A 21,598-nucleotide genomic window follows, 5' to 3' on the forward strand; every position below is an offset into this window, starting at 1 on the left:
TCCCGGCGGACGGCGAGGTTCTGCGGCTTCAGCCTGAGCTCCGGGTCGGCCTTCTCCCACTTTGTCAGGCCGGCCCTGCGGGATCCTTCCCGCCTCGCTCTCTTCCAAGGCGGCAGTCATCCCCGCCCACCACTGCACACCTGACGCCAGGGACAATCCCCTTGACTCTCCATCCGCCCCCCGCAGCCACCGGAGCACCACCACTGCACACCTGACGCCAGGGACTATCCCCTTGACCCTCCATCCGCCCTCTGCAGCCATCGGAGCACCTCTCCTGGGTCACAGCCACCTACCAAGCCAGCACCTAATCCAACTTGGGATCTCTCCCGACTACCGGGCTCCTCTTCAGCACACGGGGTCCCGACCCTCCTCTTCCATATAAGGAGTCCCGTTGGTTAACCTACATCGCCGCTTTGTGAGCCTCTTCTGCACCACACAGGATCCGGCCAAGCCTCCGTCCATCCGCTGTGCTGGCTCCTGAGTCCGGATATCATCGAGGCAAATCTGCGTGTCCATTCTGCGGCTTCGGTGCACTCTGTCCATTCACCAGCCCCCACTCTACTCTACGGGGTCCTGACGAGCCTGCGGCTGCCGACTGAGCCAGAGTCGGTTCCGCCTGGAATCTCCATCCGTCTCCCGCCCCTATTCCTAGTCTGAGATGAGGCAGCACTGTTCATCCCTTCCGCAGCTCTGAAGTGCTCCGTGGATCAGTCTTCGGATCCCCTGGGACCTCCCCCTGCATCTCCTCCTAGGACCTCCACCTTCCTATCCCCACTGTGATTCTGAGGCGCCGGCCACCTCAACGGTCCCTTCTCCACTGCACTGAGCTCTGTCGAGACTCCAGCCACACTTGGATCCAGCTTCAGGTCCTCCTGAGTGGTGGAATGAACTTCGGTCCAGCGTTGTGGTAACCTCCTTCATTCTGCTCTCTTACCACCCACCGCAGTCTGCTGGTCTCCCCCAACCACCACTTTGCATACCATATCTCTCTGGCCGCTGGCTGGTCATCTCAATGCATCGGCCCTTTTCCCACCTTATAACCTGTTGACCCATACTCGGGTACAGTGGCCCGAAACTGCTACTTTCCTTCTCGCCTCAGACAACAGTTCTCCTCCAACCACGCCCTTGAGTGCTTACTCCTTGTGACCATATTGGGTCCTGCCGGTAAACTTTCAGCACTAGACCTGTGACGACCTGCTACAATTCAGAACTTCCTCCCCATTTTCCTGCCTCAAGCACCTGGACTCCTCCAATCTCAGTCAAGCAAACTTGCACCATCTTTTAGCCCTTCCTGGCTGTCTCACACCACTGACTCTAGCCCACCTTTGAGCCATCTTCATTTGGACTCCCCAACTTGATTCCCCAGTACCTACTCCCCCTGACCCTATGCGATCCTTCATTTCTTCCTTCCGCTTCTTCCCCTTCACCCTCTCCCCTCCTTGCCCTCTACTCCTCTCCCTTCTCCTCTCCTTGCTCCTCCTGATGCCTAGTCCCCTCCACTATCCTCTCCCCCGCTCTCCTAGCCACCCTCCTTCCCTTTCTCACCGCCCTTACCTTCTCTACCCTCCCACTTCCAACCCTGCTGCCCTCATCAATACTGCTCTCTGGAACGCCAGATCCATCTGTAATAAAACCACTGCGACACTCGATCTATTCTTTCGTCTTAACCTTCATTTCCTCTGCCTAACTGAAACCTGGATTCCCCCTCATAATACCTCAGTCCCAGCTTCCCTAACGACCTCTTCCTCCTCTTTCCTCCATACTCCATGCCCCTCTGGCCGCGCTGGAGGCGTCGCTCTCCTGTACAACCCCAAATACACCTCCTCCTCCTCATCCCCATCTCTTTCCCACCTTCCCTTCCTTTGAATTCCTCTACAAATCATTCTCCTCTCCCCACCCTATTTCCTTCCTGATCATCTATCGTCCCCCTGGCCCTCTTTCCTCCTTCTTTGAAGACCTGGATCACCTCCTCTCACTTATTTCTCCCTCCCCCTCTCCTCTAACTGTGCTTGGCGACTTTAATATCCATTTTCCTTCTCCCCCCCAATCTTCTCCCCTCCTCTCTATCCTTGACTCCTACCTCCTCTCCCCCCTTCCTTCTTCCCCTACTCACTCCTCTGGTTCCACTCTTGACCTCATCTTCAACTCCTCCTATCCCTCCTCCCCTGTCTCCTCTCTCCCTGTCTATCTCTCTGACCATGCATTACTCTCGTTCTCCCTTTCTCCTCGCTCATCTTCCACTATTACTAATCCCTCTGTTCCAATCTACTCACGTCGTGACCTGCGTGATTTCGACACTACCCTCTTCTCTGACACCTGCTCTTCGTCTCTTCCATCTCACCATGACTTTGCACTACTCTCTCCTGATGATGCTCTCTCTTCCCTCTCATCTTCCATCTCCACTGCCCTTGACCATCTCTATCCCCTTTCTCTCTTCCGCCCTACTCAGAAAACTTCTCAACCCTGGCTTACCTCCCATCTTCGTTCTATGCGGCGCCTTCTCAGGCATCTTGAAAGACTTTGGCTCAAAACTCCCTCGCTTTCTAATCAAACCTCTTACTTCTCTTACCATGCACTTTACAACTCTTGCCTTGCTACGGCCAAATCCTCCTACTACTCTAACCTTCTACAGTCTCAAGCCTCACATCCTCGTCGGATTTTTCAAACTCTTTCCCGCCTCCTCTCTCCTCCCTCTCCTGACCCCTCATCTAATTCCACACTTTCTCCCTCTGACTTTGCCAACTACTTTTCCTCCAAAATCATCACACTCAGGCAAAAAATTAACTCCCTCTCTGAATCCCTCTCTTCTCTTCCCCCCTCTCCTCCTTCTTCCAGCATGTCTGTTTTCTCATCTGTTTCCCCTTCCGAAGTCTCCTCCCTTCTATCCAAAGCCCACCCCACAGCCACCCCCTCTGACCCTCTCCCCTCCGTTCTCATCCCTAAAATGTACCCTCTTCTTATCCCTTACCTTACCACCTTCTTCAACTCCTGCCTCTCCTCATCTATCTTTCCCTCTGCTTTCAAACATGCAATGATCATTCCTATTCTTAAGAAACCCTCTGCTGATCCACTGCTCACTGCCAGCTACAGACCTATCTCTCTTCTGCCTTTCCTTTGTAAACTCCCTGAACGCCTCGCCTACTCTCAACTCTCTTCCTTTGTCTCGACTTCCTCTCTCCTTCCTCCTTTCCAATCTGGCTTCCGTCCCAAACATTCCACTGAAACTGCTCTCACCTCGATTCTCAACTCGCTCCTCTCTGCTCGTGATGCGAAGCAATCCTCCATACTTCTTCTCCTTGATCTCTCTGCCGCTTTTGACACTGTCGATCATCCTCTCCTGCTCCACATTCTCTCCTCCTTTGGGTTCAAAGGCCCTGTTCTAAAATGGCTCTCCTCTTACCTTTCCTCTCGTTCCTTTGCTGTTTCATGGGGAGGCCAGACCTCTCCTTCCTTCCCTCTTATTTACGGTCTTCCTCAAGGCTCTGTACTTGGCCCTTTCCTCTTCTCTCTCTATACCTCCCTCATTGCCCCTGTCATCTCCTCCTTTGGCATCTCCCACCATTTCTATGCGGACGACACCCAACTCTTTCTCTCTTTCTCCTCCTTCACACCTGACCTCCACCTTAAACTCTCCTCTTGTCTCACAGCCATCAAGAACTGGATGTCCTCCCGCTTTCTCTCACTTAACACTGATAAAACCGAAGTCCTTTTCTTCCCCGCTAACTCTCTTCCCCCTTCTTCTCCTCCCCCGTTCATCCACTTTCCTCCTTCCAATCTCCCTATCTCCACTCATGCTCGCAACCTAGGTGTTCTTTTTGACTCCTCTCTCACCTTCTCGCAACACATTTCACTCACCTCCCGCTCCTGCAGATACCACCTCTACAATATTCGCAAAATCCGTCCCTCCCTCCATGCTACCAAACTCCTAATCTCCTCACTCATCTTTTCCCGCCTCTTCTACTGCTCCTCTATATTTTTCGGTCTTCCCTCATCTCAGCTTGCCCCTCTTAAATCTATATACCACTCTGCCATTCGAACCCTCTGTCTCCTTACCTCCCGTGACTCCATCTCCTCTTCGCTCTCTGGACTAGGCTGTCTACCTTTCCACCTACAACTAAAATTCCACTTTCTCTGCCTTGTTTTCAAATCCCTTCATGGTCTTGCCCCTCCTTATCTCTCCTCCTATTCCCCCTCTCGCTCCCTTTGTTCTGCTGACCACTTCCTTCTCTCTGTACCTCCTTCCCCCTGCGCTTCCTCCCGGTTCCGCTCTTTCCAACTTCTTGCATTGGAACTCTCTCCGCCTCTCAATCCACTCTTCCACTACCCTAATCTCATTTCGCACTTCCCTTAAATCCTTCCTCCTCCAATCCCCACCTTGAAGCCCCCCCTGCCCTCTCTAGTCCCCCCTCTTTCCCCTCTTCTAATCCCTCCCCTCCCTTACCACCTTCCCTTTCTATTTTACACTCTCTCTCCCTTCCTTCTACACTCACTCAATCCTTCCCCGCCCCTCCCTTTACTCTCCTGTTCCCACTCCACTTCTCCCCCTCTCAGTCAATTGCTCTTTGCACTGTTTTGTTGTTGAATGATTCAAGTTGCCACTTTGCTCACATTGTTATTTGTTGTTATACTCTGTATTTTGTTGTTCCATGTACAGCGCCTTGGTGTAAAACGCTCTATAAATAAATAAATCAATCAATCAATGTCTGAAACCCAATCAAGGGTGCTCCCTTGTGTCTGTCTTACTGTTGATACCATTCCTTCTTACAGAAGACCCTACAGCTCCTGTGAGTGGTTCCTAACATTTCAAGGTTTACATTGATTGTGTATAAATACTTTTCCAGCATCTACTAAAGACAAATTGATGTAAATGGGTATAAGTACAAATGACAGATTTCCAAGGTATCTACTGATCAGGGTTCATTATTTCATAGGATATGGGCTTGTGGGATTATCCAAAGGTATTGGAACACGGTTTTTCTGTTACTATCACAATGCACTATGGTCTTTTTTTATATAGACTTTGCTTTAGCTAAAATAGGCATTGAACACATTGGATTAAGGGAAAGGAAAACAATCCCAAAATATCAATATGGAATATCATTGCTGGGAAAAAGTTCTTCAAAAAAGAATAAGGATATTCTCATAAATATAGGAACATATTGGGCAATTAGAAACCTTTTATCATGAAGGTATAAGTCATGTTACACCAAAGGGGGTAAGGGTTGTGTTGTTATCCATCGATTGGTCTACTGATTTTATTTCATGGGTTACATGTTTTCTGAAAAATAAAATAAAAGGTTTTACAAATAAATTGCTAAAAGAAAGTTAACATTGGCGGCACTACACAGCTGAGAATCCACTAAGCAAACAATATAGGAAAATAAAAATGAAAACATGAAAAAAAGGACTTACAGCTTTGCTCAGAATGTGCCAATACTAATAAAACACCAGCTCCTGTTCTTCTAAATCAATGAACTGTCTAATAAATGTCCCTGCAACACTCAGAAAGAAGGAAAATATGCTTATGACATACTTATCAGCAGCCATTATTCACATCAAGGGCAACAGACAATGAACACAAGTATTATATGACACAAAGTAGCCCCTGCTGTAAATAATAAGGGTACTGGAGGTCACCACAAAGTTATATATAACTTATGTAGGCACATCATCAAAGAACCTCTCTGTGGCTTGCAATATCCTCTTCATTTTTCAGGCAGCACTTAATTCCATATGTAACCTTGCCTGCCTTTAACCGTTTAAAATGTAAACCAAAAAAACACGTTTCTAAAATGTTAGCACATACAGCGCCTGGTATTAAAACATTTAAAATACTGGGTATGCAAAAAAGGCAGAGGGGAAGATTCTGAACATGTGAGCAGCACACGTTGAGAAATGAGAATCTTGCGTCAATAATTCATCTGAGCAGACACGTTTGAAATGTTTTCTATGCACAAATAGCCAAAAGATAAACAAAAGCACAACATACAAAATAAACATATCTAAAAAAGGATATGAAATTAAATAGCGGCTCAGGTTCTTTTTATCGTCTTCAGGAATGTTATAGAAATAAACACTGATTGCATTCATGAAGTTCGGAAGGTCTTTTTTTCTTGTAGTCTGGTCCTTCAAGTCAATGAGTTCTGGCGTTGGCGACAACGAGCTTTCTCTTGAGGTTGCAGGTTGCTGCATTCGACTGCTAGTTCTAGGATAGTAATATCTGTATCAAAAGGTCAAGGAAAGCATATCCATTTTTTTAGAATGAATGAACATACTACTCACCTGCGGTAAAGTTCTTTCTGATGCTACTTGAAATGGCATCTGTTGCTTGGGTGTAGTAGTTCGATGTAAAGGTCTCTTTGGTTGATGAGTGTAAATGTGCAAGTCATTGTTTGGGCAACTGTGAAAATATACACCTTGCAAGTGGACGAATGGACCAGATTGGTTGAGGGACATAACTAATGATATACATTTAGTAATGTTATTTTTGATGTATTCCTCCCACAGATTCCTCATCTTAAATATATCCTCCAGGTGCATGTCTGGCATAGGAAACCTTTGAAGCCACTAGGGGCACTGTGACTCTGCATAGGCTCTGCTCTGTGTTATGTGTGCCCATGACTCCGGGTGAAATGCCATATGTGGTATATATGGAGCTCAATGTGCCTTATAACCTCACTTAAACCCAGTTTCCCCAGCACTGAGAGGTTGAGGAACCTCAGAACTGCCCCAGGTTATGGGCATTCCATAATGTGGGGTAGGTTGGAGGACAATGAGGAATCTGTGGGAGGAAGGAATACTCCACCAGTGCAACACATTATTTACCTCTTTGCAATGTTCTTTCTGATGAATGTTCCTCCCACAGATTCCTCATCTTTTATATTCTATCTCCAGTGCATGTGGCTGTGGAGATTTATTGACACCAGGAGGGGCAGCACGGTTCTCTGTAGGTGCCATTAGTCACCCTAGCCCAGATGTGATGTTGGGGCCAGTATATATAGAGCCATGCGCCCCATGTACTTAGTTCCGGTTCTTTACTTTAGCACTCAGCTGCTGCCCCATGTACTTAGATCTGCCTTTTTCTTTAGCACCCAGCTGCTGAAGGACTACAGAACAGGTGAGGTGTAAAGCTATCCGCCATGAGGGGCTGGTTGGTAGGGTGATGAGGAATCTGTGTGAGGAACATCCATCAAAAACTAACATAACCAACAGGTAAGTAATGTATTCTTTTAATGGATTCTTTCATCGCACAGGTTCCTCATCTTTGAAAGACTCCCATAACAGTATGTATATCTGGAGAAGGGAGAGAAGCATGAAGCCACCACTTGAAACAGGAAACTCTTGAGGATTACTCATCCAAAGTGAGAGGCCTACCATGACAGGGAACCCAGGCAGTAATGTTTGGTAAACGTGGGCAGAAAAGCCCGATAGCTGACATGTATCCAAGACAGGGACTCCCCTCAACAAATCAGAAGTGGCAGCCAGGTCTCTGGTTGAATGAGACCTGAGCCCTTCAGGCACATGCTTTCAGTCATATTGTAGCATTCTGAGATGCAGAGGATGATCAACATTGACAGGGCCTGTTTAATCACAGCCCTGCCTGGCACAACCTACAAATAGCTGGTCATATTTCCTTGTAGAACACCAAGCAGGGATGTTTATCAGACAACCCCTGGAGCTCATTCACCTATGCTGAAGTGATGTTCACCAGGAAAATCACCTTAAGGGTGAGAAACCTTAATGAACATGACTGCAAGGGCTCAAACAGAGCTCCCACATGGAAAGGCAAAACTAAAATCAATATTCATGCAGGAACCAGAAACTGGTGTCGGAGCAACTGGTTGCACAAAACTCACAGACAATGCATAACTGTGGCGATGGTGAAAAAAAGAGCCTTGCTCAGGGGTTCTCTTAAAGACCGAAATGGCAGCCTGAAATTATGTGTTGGGGGCACTGCTAATACACACATATTAAAGAATGATATAAAGTAGGCAATCCTATTAAACGGGGTGCATGTTCCACAAATTACATACAACAAGCAATTGAAGCAAGACCTAGTCACAAAGCCATCAGTGAGAATTGCACACTGTGAGAAACCTGAGGGTATTCTCACTCCTAAACCCCCTGGATCCTCTTCTCAGGTGGCCAGGGAATGTCCATCGCTTTTGGATCCCGACCCTGGGGGTGGAGAAGCAAGGGAGGATCACCTCGGTGGAGGGTCCTCAGAGTTTGGGAGTGGGGTACACGCAGATGAGACACGGTACCCCCCCCCCTTTCCCTAATTAAAACCCTCACCCAACCTTTATGGGTTATTTTAAGACCTCTTCCCTCAAAGTTCCCTATTCAGCCTTTGAAAGTACTGGGACGATGAAGAGGACACTTACAGGAATGAACAATACACTATCATTTTACCACTGTGGCACTGGGATGAGGAAGATGCCTGCAGAGTATGTGTGAGAGTCAAGCATGTTCCCTTTATTGTGGTCAGGCAAACCTAGTTAAGTATTCATACCGGCAACCTGTTAGGAGGCTGCAGGTGTATAGAAAGAGAGCCAGAGAATACCGCAGGGAGGCCTGTGGGGAGAGGACCAGCAGGGGACCCACTTTCGCAGGAGGCAGTAGTGGTGGGACCTGTGGAGGAGCCAGGACGCTGGCCAGCAGCCCAGGGAGGGAGCTTCTGTGATGAGAGAACAGCCGCTGGAGCTGTGGAAATATATGAGAAAGCAAGACGCCGTCCACGTCCTTCGAGAGGCGGCAGAGCAATAAGCGTATGCAAGGCAAGTCCCAGTGAGCGAGCAGTACTTGCAGAAGCTGGCTCATCGACCGCCAATGAAGGCAGAAGCAGCAGGAGCCGCCGACAAGCAACGCCGGAGACCGGTGAGTGTCAAGTAAAGGCACTTGTTAACCGGGGCATTCTGAGCAAGCTGCGAGTGAGGTAACATCTACAGAAATGAACGAAAACATGAAATTGAATGCATGATATTTTCCAAACTAAATGGAACCCTGTAATTAGGCCTAATGAATATTTATTGAATACCGAACTGAGGAGAAAGTTGAAATTAAATTATCAAGTGCATATTGAATACCGAACAAGTATAACAAATATCCATTGAATATCAAACTGAATGAAACCTTGCAATTAAGCTTCTTATAATGTGAAATGGAGTAAGACTTCAATGGGCAAAGCAAAGAACTGCCAAGGAGGAAATGTTCATGTGGAAGTTACATATAGAAAAGAGTGCAAGTGTGAAAGAGTGCCATAGAAAAGTGCGAGACTGGCAAATCATAGAACCATGAAAGTTGAACTACTAAAAATTCTGTCTTGAGGATGGAGCCTCAAAAAAGTTCAGGTTTTGAACTGTTAACTTTTTTTAAAAATTGTATTTGTTTATCAAGCGCTAAAGCTTGCAAGCATGAGGTCACTAGATATACACAACGTACTAGAAAAAAGACAGGACAAAAACATAAAAAGCCCAGTTGGTGTTGGGGAAGGGACCCCGAAGATTGTAAGGAACTGTATTACCTTCTACTGTTGGAATGTCATTTTAAGACTTTTGTTGAACTTTCTTGAACTTGGGGAAGGGGAGTTGGAAAAGAAGCTACGAACTGGAAGAAGTCCAGAACTTTGTGTTGGTCACCATTTCTTTCAATTTTGACATCCCTACACATTGTTTACTTTTAGTTGCGAGGGTAAGTATAGGGTTTGGACACAATCAGACTTTTAAATTGAACTCTTTGACTCAGACTTGCCTTAGTTTAATTCAGGTAGAGAAATCCTACCTTAGTGTAGGGCATGTTAGGCCTTCTAAAATCCTGACATTTGAGTTAATGAAATACTGTGTTTTGAATCTTGAATCTGATGTCTGTCTCGCAATTCATGATGCCTTCACAACACCCTATCGAAACCCATTCGATTAGAATGGGTATGAAATGCATTGGCCAATTGGCATCTGCTACAAGTGTTCATTAAAATAGAATTTTTTTCCAATTTCAATAAGATGTATTAAGGTGTATTATTTGAACAATATCAACGATTGAGTTTATTAACTAATTAATTAATTGAATGGTTTTCGAAAAGGGTGTACAATTCTCACCAATGGCTTTATGTCTAGGTCTTGTCTTCAATTGCCAGCTACACCTTTACAGTGCCAATTTGTAGGCCCTCTCTATGGGTCATTGAAAGCAGAAAGTCCGAAACAGAGGAGATATGACAGGTGAAATGGTCCAGATCACACTCCCAACACCAAGCTGAGTATTTATAGCACCTGCAGGCATAAATGGATTTAGTGGCTAGCCTTCAAGCTGAAAGGAGTGCATCCAGAATGTCACCTGAAAAGTCTGTAAGGGTACAGAAGGAGGAGACTGACACACAGGTGGCATGCTTGTTGGCACAGACTTGTATTGAGTAAAAATAAAGAGGACACCTCTCTCTCCCTATCTTTAAAAGGTGTTTCCCTGCCTGAACTAAGGAACAAAGAATTCTGTCAGGTGTCCAAGTAAATAAACAGTCCACCATCTTGTGTCAAAAAGCCTACTTCTGTCACTCACACTTGTAACTAATACTAAAGAGGTAGTGGACCTTCTTGGTGCAGAAGAATGGCTCCCTTCTTCTGGACAATGATCTATAGTTCCAAGTGAAGGTGTGCAGATAGGAACTTCGCCTAAGAGAATGGCTCACTTCCCCAGGTCTTAGTTCCTTTCCAAGATGCAAAACAAAGTTCCAGCTTGTGGTGATTTACAGTTCTCAGTTCAAATCAAAAGGTAAAGTTCCAAGTCAAACATCATTCCTTATTGCCCACAGCTAACTCCACTATTGGGTCCCTGGAGAATGCCTCCCTTCTCCAGGTATCTTGTTCTCAATACTTTCACAGTGCCAGGGGAATTACTACTTTCCCTGGGCCTTCCTCGGCTTTGCTTCAAGATGCACACAATCAGGGGTATTGCTTCCTTCCTCTGACCTCTCTTGGCTTTGAGGTACACAACACCAGGGGGTATGGCTTCCTTCCCCTTGTCTCTTTCAGAATCCTTGCCACAGCAAACGAAGGCTGTGGGATCGATTCCCTTCCCCAGACCCTACTCAAGCTTTCTGAGGCAGTTCGCAATGCCAGGGGGGAATGACTAGCTTCCCCTGACGTTGGTGTACCATGAGAATGTCTCCCTTCTCTTGGTACTGTTTTCTCACAGTTCTACTCTACCAGTGGGTATGCTGCTCTTCCTCTGGTCTTTCCTTCACCTTGTTTTACTGGACTATAAGTGTGGATCCCAGAACTCTAGGATTCTGCTGCTTTACTTTGGCAGAACAGGATCACTCTTCTGCTAGATTCTGTGCCAAACAAGAGGGTTTGTGATGCTCTGCTCAACTGGGTGCGGGTCCCAGACCTGGTTACTTTGCTCAGCCCGGCCCACTCCTCTGCCAGGTAATGTGCCAAAGAAGAGGATTTGTGATGCTCTTCTTAATGTGTGGGGTCCCAGACGTGACTTTCTCTTCCTGCTTGCTCTGGCAGTCCTGGCTCACACCTCTGCCAGGTACTGCGCCAAAGAAGATGGCTTAATGTTTTCTTCTCCTGTTGGTGTGTGTCCCAGACCCGAACTTTATTACCTCTACTTATATTATGTTCACAGGTGTCCTCTTTACCCCCGTTACACAGGTAAAATGCTCTCTCGGCACCTCCTATGGCACCACCAGCCGTTTTGGCAAACCCAGGTACCTGTCGGGGTTGTGCCAGTGTGCAGCGGTTGTTCTCAGGCTCTCCGAAACCGTCCTCTTGGTTTTGGTTTCTCTTGGTCTCCCGTTTGTCTGGGGGTTGTAAGGAACTCATGGTGGCAACAGTAAAGACAGACACAAGTGATCACAGTTCAAGGGTGTTTATTAAACTGTATAAATGGGTTGGAAAAACACCTAATCTAAACCTAAATCTAAAATGAGAACAAGCTACGACCATCAAATTATAATAAGGCAGTCATTGTGGCATATTGTCAAATAAAAGGGCCTATACTAAAACAAACGGTTGCCAATCCTTACAGCCAAGTACAAAAACAGTGTGGGATAGTGTTCACAAGAACAGAAATAAGTGTTCACAAATGATAAGTCGGGATGTATAGCCGGGGTCTCCCTTCCCCATGTTTTGAGCACAGGACAAGGTAGGACTCCTGAGCACAGCACATCCTCGGGCTTCCCCAGCACGAGGCTACAGTTCGGTTTTCTGGTATCAGGATCTTCGGTGGTTAAGTCTCTTTTCGTCAAAAAGTCTCTTGCCTCCGAGGATCTGAAGCGTTCAAAATAACAAACAAACGTTCCTTTCTGATTGCACATTTGGTGATGGCTTTTCACATGTGGATCACCCTCTTCTGGGCTCAGACCCTTCTCCAATGTTAGCCTCCCTCCGTCGGGTTCACTATGGCTTTTTACTTTAAAATAACAAAACAAAATATTCCTTTCTGTAAGTATGTTGGGGGATGACTTTTCACCCCGGGATCCCGCTCTTCCGTGCTCAGACCCTTCTTGAATGTTAGCTTCCCTCCATCAGGTTCACTGTATGCAACACAATGTTCATTGGGGCATCATGCTTCACCCCGTTCTGCAGGCATCCCTCAGCTGGGTTCACGTTTGCCAGTTTATACTTTCCAGCCCGCAGTCAGACTTTCTCTCAACTTTCTCCTTGGGTACGGGTCAAAGACTTTCGACTGTACAAGGGGTTTTACTCGACCCTTGTATGACCACTTTGACCTTTTCCTTGCGGCTCTCCTAGGGCCTTCTGGTATCAGTAGTTTCAACAAAAGGGGGTTTTCAGCCAGAGTCTTTCGAGTGAGCACCCACGTGGCGCAGGACCCTTCTGCAGCCGGGTTTCTCCCCTTGCTGTGTTAACAGTTCCTTAATTCCCCTTATTTTGCCATTTGCAACTTTCACTCAATACAGTTCGGTTTCTGACTGTGATGACTGCTTGGGTTTTCTTGACTCTGGAGTCAAGGACGCTATCCGCCATCTCTCCCTGCCTTGGTTATCAGTGTAGGAGGGCTCTGTGCACCGTGACATCTGCTACAGCACACGTTCGCTATTGGTCGCGAGCTTACGATTTCTTTCAGGGAGGCTTCGCAGGTCTGGCTCTTTGTCGTCCCTTCAGTTCTGGACGCTTTTCGTCTCCTCTTGAATTGCCGGCCTGTAATAACTGCCTCGTTGTGCGGTTTGCCTTGCTCGTAGTGTACTCTTGTGCTCCACCTTTTATCCCTGTGGGGAAGGGAAAGGGACATCAGGTGTGTGTGGTTCTGGTCAATTGCCTGACTCTTGTGTTGGGACATGTCAGGTAAAAGGCTCTGGTGTTAGTCCGTTGTTTGTTACGGTCTAAAAAAGTGTTTGTGTCGGAAAGGGGCAATGGGGGGTAGGGTTTCTGAATATCCTACGTGTAGGATGGGGAAAAGGTGTTATAATAAAGGGGATACCGTGTCTCACGCGTTAGTGTCCCACTTCCAATCCCAGAGGACCCCCCCCATCCAGGTGATCTTCCTGCACTGGTCCACCCCCAGGAACTGGATCCAATAGCGATGGCCGTGTCCTGGCCCACAGATCCCTGGGGACTAGCAAGTGAGACACCGTCAGGTTTCTCACAGGGTGCTACGGCGGCTTCACAGCGTGATATGCTGTGCAGAAAACCCTCTTGCAGGCTTCTCTTGCTCTCTCATGCCTCTGCAGGTGCTGCAGTAGCTCCACAACGTGTCCTGCTGTGTAGGCTGTGCTTTATCCCCAAGGCGCATGGTCACCCCGCTTCCTCCGCTGGTACGCCTACTTCTGGTGCGCTCCACAAGGTTCTTCCACCACGGAAGGACTGAGGATGCTTCTGACTCCCGGCCAGCAATCTGTGAAGAATCTTTTGTTCTTCTTCCTTCTTGCGGTTCTTCCAGGGAGGGCTCAGCTCCCTCTTCCGGGGCCCCCCTTCTATTTGTACTGTAGTTTCTCCAATAAGCGTTTGCGAACCACTAGAAGGCTCATTGCCATTGTCAGAGGTACTCTTCATGGTTCTGAACCTCTTCCTCATACCAGAACCCATGCCAGTAATCTCCCTGAGATCTATTAGGTTCTTCTTCATCCCAGTACTTAGCCCCTTTTGAATATGACAGAGATACATGGGATAACAAGGTAGGGGAATATTGAGGTGGGGAATACTGCGTTCTCTCCGGATGTTTTCTCTGGTCCCACAGGGAGGGATCCCTCCCCATGAGATCCACCCGCCGAGTACCACCCTCAGGGGGACTATCGAGCAGTGGCCTCACCTCCCTGAGGCGAATACCAGCCCCTCATGGGAAGGGGCTCCCCCTAACAGAGAAGGGACGACATCCAAGGATTTGTCACAAATCCCACTCCATTTATCTCAGCCTTTCGGTAGCAAAGCATGTAGTTTCAAGCTGCTGAGGTTCGGTGGAGGACCCACGCTTTGAAATGGGTGTGCAGATCCACTCATGAAGGGATGCGCAGGAGAGGGCAGATAGACATGTACAAATGCTTTGTGTACCACGTCCTGTCCTTAGGGCCCAGTCCAGGACTATTAAAATCAATGTGGGCCCAAACTGGCGCAGCCTCTTGAGATCTAGCTGTATGACAGGTATCAGAGGGAAGGCACAGTGAAAATCGAAGTCCCACTCGACAGTCAGTGCGTCTCCTAGAGATTCCTCCCAAGAACAACCTCTGGAGCTGAACAACTCTCACTTTCTGTTGATACTGGAGGTGAAGAGCTCCACCTGAGGAGTCACCCACAAGCAGAAGATCTTCTCCTATCTTCCTGGCAGAGGCCACACCTATGGGAGGCCGAAGTCTGCCTGCTCAAGGTATCCGCTATGACGTCCTCCGTCATATCTAGATGGGCCGCTGTCAGAGACACACCATTCTCCAGTGCCTAGAACCTCAATCACATTGCTTCTCTGCACAGAGGCAAGGACCCTGCACCACATTGCTTGTTGATGTAATGCATGGCCACTGTTATGGTCCTGAATTCCATCACCCATCTGTCGGTGTTGATCTTCTTGCACTCGCTGACGAACCTCGTCAGCTGGCCTCCCACTGGGGTCCACGAGTCGGGCCCGAAGTCTTGGCTGGTTCAGGCTTGCTTGTGTGGGGGCGCCCCGCCCTATGGGCAAGAGATGCTGACCTTTGCTACCATAGACCTGGAAGCGACCCCTGTAGGCTTTCTGCATGGTGGATCAGGGAGGTTGCCTGTACGATGCATCCCTTGGATGATCTCCTCGATTTTCCCCTGAATGAGCGAAAAGACGAGTGATGCTGCTGTAGAGTGCCAAGGGAACGTGTCGTCTCTGTGTTTGTTTTTATGGCTTGAAGGAATTCATTGACTGCCTTCCTGAACAGATTTTCACTGTTGAAAGGCATGTCCAGCACCTTTGCATGAAAGTCCTGGTGAAAGTTAGTGGCCTTCAACCATCTCTGCTGATGAAGGCAAACGCTGTTTCCCCTCTGTCAGAAACCCATGTCGGCGATGTCCACTGCCACTATAATAGCATGGTCCGGCGCCACCTCCCCTTCCTGGCAGAGGGCGAGAGCCTTGGATTTCTTGTTGATGGAAAGGAATTCCAGGATAGGGCCAGCTTGTACCAAAGCTCCCATTCGTATTGGGCCAAGATAGCCAGAGCATTAGTTGCTTTGACCTTGGATGCCGCTGTGTAGATGACTCTTTCCCATAGCATCCATCTTCTTTCCCTCGTTGTTCGGAGGGACTGATGATGCGGATGCCGGGTTGGCTGAACATTTTCTTGCGGCTGACACTACCGAGTCCAACGACAGTTGTGACATCAAACAGCTGGGTGCAGAGTCCGGCATTTCTTCTGTAACCTGCCTCGTTTGTTTGGAGCTGTGCACAGGTTTTTCATGAGGGCCAGGCCTTCCTCCCAAATGTCGACCAAAAAGGGTAAAGACATGATCGTCTTCCTCTTGGACTCCAGTCGCTGATATAGGAAGCCCTCCTTTTTGGTTTCTTCAGGCTCCAACTGGAACAGCTTGGAGGCCCAGGAGATCGAGTGGAATGATTCCACCTCGTCTGGTGGAGAGCCTCTATGAGGGGTATCCAGGTGCGGTGATTCGTCGTCTGGCAGGAGGAAGTCCTCCTCTTCGTCGGTTCCCGTGGCCGTGTCCGTACCAGTGTCCGTGTGTGTATCAAGGTCCGCTGGTGGAGTCAGATCCCGACGTGGTGGAGGAAAGTGATGCCGCAGTGTTGGATAGCGCTTCCTCTTTTTACGTGGCAGCTGGACAGGGGTCTTTAGTACAAGAGGTGCCAGTGTTGGAGGCCACCTTTGTTGGATCTCCGTCACCAGAGGGTGGACAGTTGACAGGATGTCCATGGATATGTCCCTTGGCTGTGTTGGGAATGATGAAGTGCTACGCCCTGCGCGTCATCCTCTGCGTGGACTGAATGGACAGACACTTGGATGTCGTCGTGCATGGAGGAGATGTCCATTGACTGATCGTAAACCTTGGAGGGCTGCTTTGGGGCCTCCTCGCACCCCCCTTTTTCCTTCTGAGAGCCCTGTACTGGGACGTGAGCCGGTGCCCCTGCTGCCGTGGTGCCTGCAGCCTTCGCTGCTGCCTCAGAGGCTGTGTTGCGCCTGGGAGGCAATGATACCCTCTGCGCTGTAGGTACCACCCTCATAGCGGTCGCCCCAGAGGATGTCGACGAAGCGGTCGACAGCGTCTTCGGCTGAGCCTGATAAGACTGCTGTGAGGGCTTCTTCTCTTCCTCTGGCCTTTGTTTCTCCGATTTGTCCTGTAACTTGTCCGGGATGGAGGACTTCCTCTTTGAGGAGGAACCCGATGGGTCTGTCCGACCTTGGACCCACATCAGCAGTGAACCCGGTGGAATCGGCCTTGCGGTTCTTAGCCTTATCTTGGACCCCCAAGGATGGGGCATCCTCAAAGGACTTTGACCTCCACCCGGAGGGAGACTGCTCTTCGGACCGACCAGTTCTGGGTGAGGGATAAATCTGCTCAGAGCACGGGTCAGTGGCTTTGCTCGACTTGAGCCATGCAGCCAGCCTGCTATACCTGTCCGCCTTTGTCTTTTTTGAGAAGCCCAGGCATATCTCGCACCCATCTTCTTTGTGGTCCAGGTGCAGGCAGTTGAGACACTTTTGCTATTTGTCCTTCATCAAGACTTTCCTTAGCCTGCATTGGGTGCAGGGCCTGAAAAGTGTCCTTCCCTCCTTTTTCTCCTCTGTCATGGTGGAAGGGCGTGAAGTAAGCCCAAGATGGCCTTCTAGAAACTTTGACAAACAGTTGCCCTTGAGGGGCATGCAACTTCACCGACACGACAATGGATCCCTGTTGCCGGCCGATGACAATAGGAACACAAGGCCTCTGATGGAATAAATATAAAACTTTTCTGTGAAAACTTAGAAAAAAGTACAAAATTGCTCGTAGAGCAACTCAAGGACGCCCAACACTGAAGCGTGCGGTAAAAAGCTGAAGATGGCTGCCACAGGCGGGTTTTAGGGCGAGGAATGTCATTGGATGGGGGTAGTATGACATTCAACAGACAGGAATAAGGACAGGAATAAGGACATAGTCCTGCCCAGAGAAGCAGCAACTGTATTTGCTCCCATTTCGAGACCGAGTTCATCTAGTGGCAAAAGTCTATTGGAAGTATTGGCTCTTAGTGCCAAAAGGAGAATGAAGCTTAAACAAGATCAACTTACTTTCTCCAATCTCCTGTCTATTAGTAAAGATCTAAGGAGTGAATTCAAGAAGGATGACAATGTAGTTTGTCCCCGAGCATCTACGCTTAAGGGCTCACACTTAAAGGAAGGTGATCTCAACATTGACCAGGGAGTGAGAAATGGGTATTTCCCCATAAATAAGGATCCTGATAAACTGGAAGGTCTTTACCAAATGGGTGCTCAGCCCGGGTTAACTCAATTCTCGCCATTAGGCGAGCAGACTGGGGTAAATTCAGCAGTAAGTACTGTTATTGAGTTAGCTGAAGCTAAGATATCGGCAACGTGGAGACTCTTGAAGGAACAGATGCTGTGGGATCTTGCAGCCTGCTCAAACTTTGAACACTTTCATAGATGGGTGGCGTCGGTAAGTCCTAACACTCTGCATTACCTGCAACAGTCTAATCAAACAGAGCAGAAAAGACTGTAAAACTCCTCCCAAACCTCCATCTCCCAGTATGGTGTTCATCAGTGTTGTCAAACCTCCCCCATAGAGGTCCCTCCTGCAGGCCTGCCCTGGCCCTTGCCTGTTTTCGGCTAGGTGGGTTTGCCATCACGGGAACCCTACCAACTGCCCGACACTAAATCGGATCAACTTCCTGTTATACAAAATACAGTGGTGAATTCCAATTTGAAGGTCGCAACCTCACAGTGCCTGCATACGAGTAAGTCACAAATGCCCAAGATCGCTAACTTGTGTATTCACTCCTTTGTTATGGACCAAAGGAACTTTGTGATCACCAACATCGAGAAGACGGAGGGTAAAGAGTCTAGGGAAGCATTGCGAAAGAAGGTGCTAGCATGGCGAGGACAAAAAAACTGGGCCTGGAGTTGTCAGACTGGCGAACCTTAAAATTTTACTTAGGATTGACCTGAGCGACTGGTGTTTGCAAAAATCAAGGGATTGTGTCCTAGTGGGCTGCGGGCTCAGCACCTTACCCTCTTATCTTAGATTGTGTAGATATCTTCCTAGGGGATCCTCCAATTGTAAATTGATACTTTGATGTCCCCCGTAGGAACTGCCATTCTTTCTTTCCATGTTTAACTGAGCTCCCTAGGTCACCATCCTATTGTTTGCAGTCCAGTCTCTCACTGCTTCTCTCAGGCGTGTGCTGCTTTTGATTTTTTGTATTTTTTTGTTTTAGTTTTATGTTTCATGTTTTATATACTGTGTGTTCTGTATGTTTCTGTATCCACCATCATGTCCATTGTGCGCGATACAAATGAGATCAAGTAAAGTAAAGAGGATAGTGATTGGTTTAGAGCAGCAATACAGTTTTATAGTGAAAGTGAAACGGTTTTTTCTTTTACTGAGGATTCGCACCCTGACGACTGGGAATATTCATCAGCATGTGAATCCATGCAAGACCCCATGCTGGAGAATGTTGCTCATTCTTACTTGTGTAATCCTGTCTTTTATGATGGAATTTGGTCAGAGCATCCCTTTAAATTGCCATACAATGTTGAAGACTGTGGATAAATAGGCCACGGTTGAACGAGGAGTATTCCAATCGCAGGTTTAACAGCAGGTGGGTAGCTGCTAAGGCGAATTTCCCTCTGGAGAGGGATATGAAGAGGTCTATCGTGGGTGGAACAACAGGCTGCTAGTGAGGCTAAAACTTTCTCAATGGGTAGTCAAGTACAGCAGTTTGGCTCCACTCTTAGGAAGGGATGTGCTGTTGCCGAGGTACAAATGGTCTCATATATAATAGGTCATAAGTGGTATATTTGAAGTTGGCAGCACTCCATGGCCACGGTCCTGTACATTTTCCCTACCTGCACCCACAGGTGAAATAACTACAGAACTGTCAAAGGTGCTTAGCAAGATGTATGAGGGATAGGCAGAAGAGTGATTAAGAATCTGTGTGAGGAAGGACTAATCCATTAGAAAGAACATTACCGAAAGTAATTTGTTCTTCTGACAGATTCCTACTCCTAACGATTACTCAACTTAGAAAGACACCCAAAGAAGTACAGAAACTGGAGGATAGAGGCACGTGAGATACCAACCCATACACCAGGAAACTCTGGAACACCAAAAGACTGAGACAGGGAATTCAGCCAATAATGTTTTGCAAATGTGCCCGAGGAATCCGCACAGTTGTCTGACGGAGGTAAATGAGAGGGACACCTATCTACAAGGCAGAGGTAGCCACCAGGCCACTTGTAGAATGAGCTGGAAGACTGTTCTGGAGTTTCATGTTTGCCAAAGAATAGCATTATGAACTGTAAAGAAAAAATCTATCTGCACAGAGTTTGTTAATTAACAGCCCTGAATGCTAGGCAGGAAGAAAGGAAGGAATGCAGGGAACTGCAAAGAAGAGATCAAAGTTTTGCTCTATAACCAATGCGTCTGCCAGCGCATCTCTTTGGGGAAATTCCCTGCAGTACAACATATTGAATATCTGATTGAAGCTGGGAGTTAACAGGACCACTTGAGGACCTGTCCCCCTCCCCCACGGTGACAAACATCTCAGCGAAGACCCGTATGCAGCTCCCAATTATGGGAGACTGAAAGAAATACCTGCTCTGAAAATCCACCACAATGTTTCTATCCAGGCCAGATAGGCCTCTAACAGGGAGAGGCAATTCTGTGCTGTCTGTGAGGAGCTGGACACACCCGAAGCCCACAGAAGGAGGACAAGCCACAAGGGCCAGTTTGATAGGACACAGGAGGTTGATGTGCTAACGAACTCTGTGGGGGACCACAGACTGCTCACCATTAGGTCATCCAGGTGAGTGCCCAAGCCCATTAATGAAGCAGACTACTCTCACCTAAGGCTAGGGTTGAAGGAAAAGCTCCCCACTTAGCAAAATGTCTTTAAGGGCCCATCAAAGGAGGTCCTTTAACATACTAGGCAGATCTGCAAGAGGTCTGCCATGTTACCCCCAAAATGAGGCAAGTTCTAGTGCTGCAGGCACTAGAGAGACCTCATGCACTATCTGGCATCAGAAAAATGCAGCAGGCCATGAAACTCAGAAGGGGGAGAACAGCTGAGGCCGGTGCCAGGGCCAACACTTTTGATCACACAACCAGATGGCATGCAGATGGCATGTGTGGTACTGGTGGCCCATGACCGATTCCAGAGAACGGGGTCAAATGAGCAAGTCGTCAATGCAGGAAAATAAATGAATCCTGCCCCTCTTAAGATCACCAGCCACTGAAAGCAGAAACTTGGTGAAAACCCTGGGCGCATATAAGAGTTCGAAGGGCAGGACTGCAAACTGATAGTGGCCGTCCCAAACTAGAATTCTCAGGTATTTAATGTGCTTTAGGTGGGTGCCCAGTTAAATTTTGGAATCCTTTTGGTCGAATGCCAAAAGGATCGAATCAATAGGCCCGAAAACAAAAGTGATAATGGTCATTCCTGAAGCTCTAGGCACGGAAGGAACTGTGCAAGTGTAACCATTTGGAACGTGTCCTTATTCAGTACAAGTTGAGTAGTTGCACTATGAGGATGGGCCCACAGGCCCAACAAATAATGGGAGTTCGATTTGTTCCACCTCTCTGAGGTGGGCACTAGCTCTATGGTGGTCATTTACCAGGAGTTGAGAAATCTCATCCATGGAGGAGTTATCCAATGGTTGTCTCAGAAAAGGGAGTGAGTGTCTCTGAGAAACAAATGCCTAGAGGTCAGAAGTGGTCTTCAAAGATTACATTACAAACAGGAGCTGAGTCCTCACCACCAGTGAAAGGGCAATTTTAAGGAGATTGGAGGCCGGGATGGAGGACAGGATAGAGGAGGCAGAGATGTTCCATCTGAGTGCACCTCTTCCTTCGGCTGAGCAAATATGATACTTTTTTGTTTGCCTATGGTGAGGCATCTGAGTCATATGGCAAAACAGGGAAAGGAACAGAATGAGTGGCCCCTAGCCAAAGTCACAGAGGGTC

At 47.9% G+C, this 21,598-nt stretch overlaps 1 protein-coding gene across 1 annotated transcript in view; it reads right to left on the reverse strand.

Moving 5' to 3' along the window:
- CHD1L (chromodomain helicase DNA binding protein 1 like) overlaps positions 1–21,598 on the reverse strand; it is a 1,245,724-nt gene that overhangs the window by 188,187 nt on the left and 1,035,939 nt on the right. Inside the window, exon 23 of the mRNA XM_069636461.1 lies at positions 6,013–6,220. Within this exon, the coding sequence (XP_069492562.1) occupies positions 6,013–6,220 (208 nt within the window). The remainder of the gene's footprint in view (positions 1–6,012; positions 6,221–21,598) is intronic.

This window comes from Ambystoma mexicanum, chromosome 7p (assembly GCF_040938575.1).
Source record: "Ambystoma mexicanum isolate Mex_15411 chromosome 7p, UKY_AmexF1_1, whole genome shotgun sequence".
Classification (NCBI taxonomy): domain Eukaryota; kingdom Metazoa; phylum Chordata; class Amphibia; order Caudata; family Ambystomatidae; genus Ambystoma; species Ambystoma mexicanum.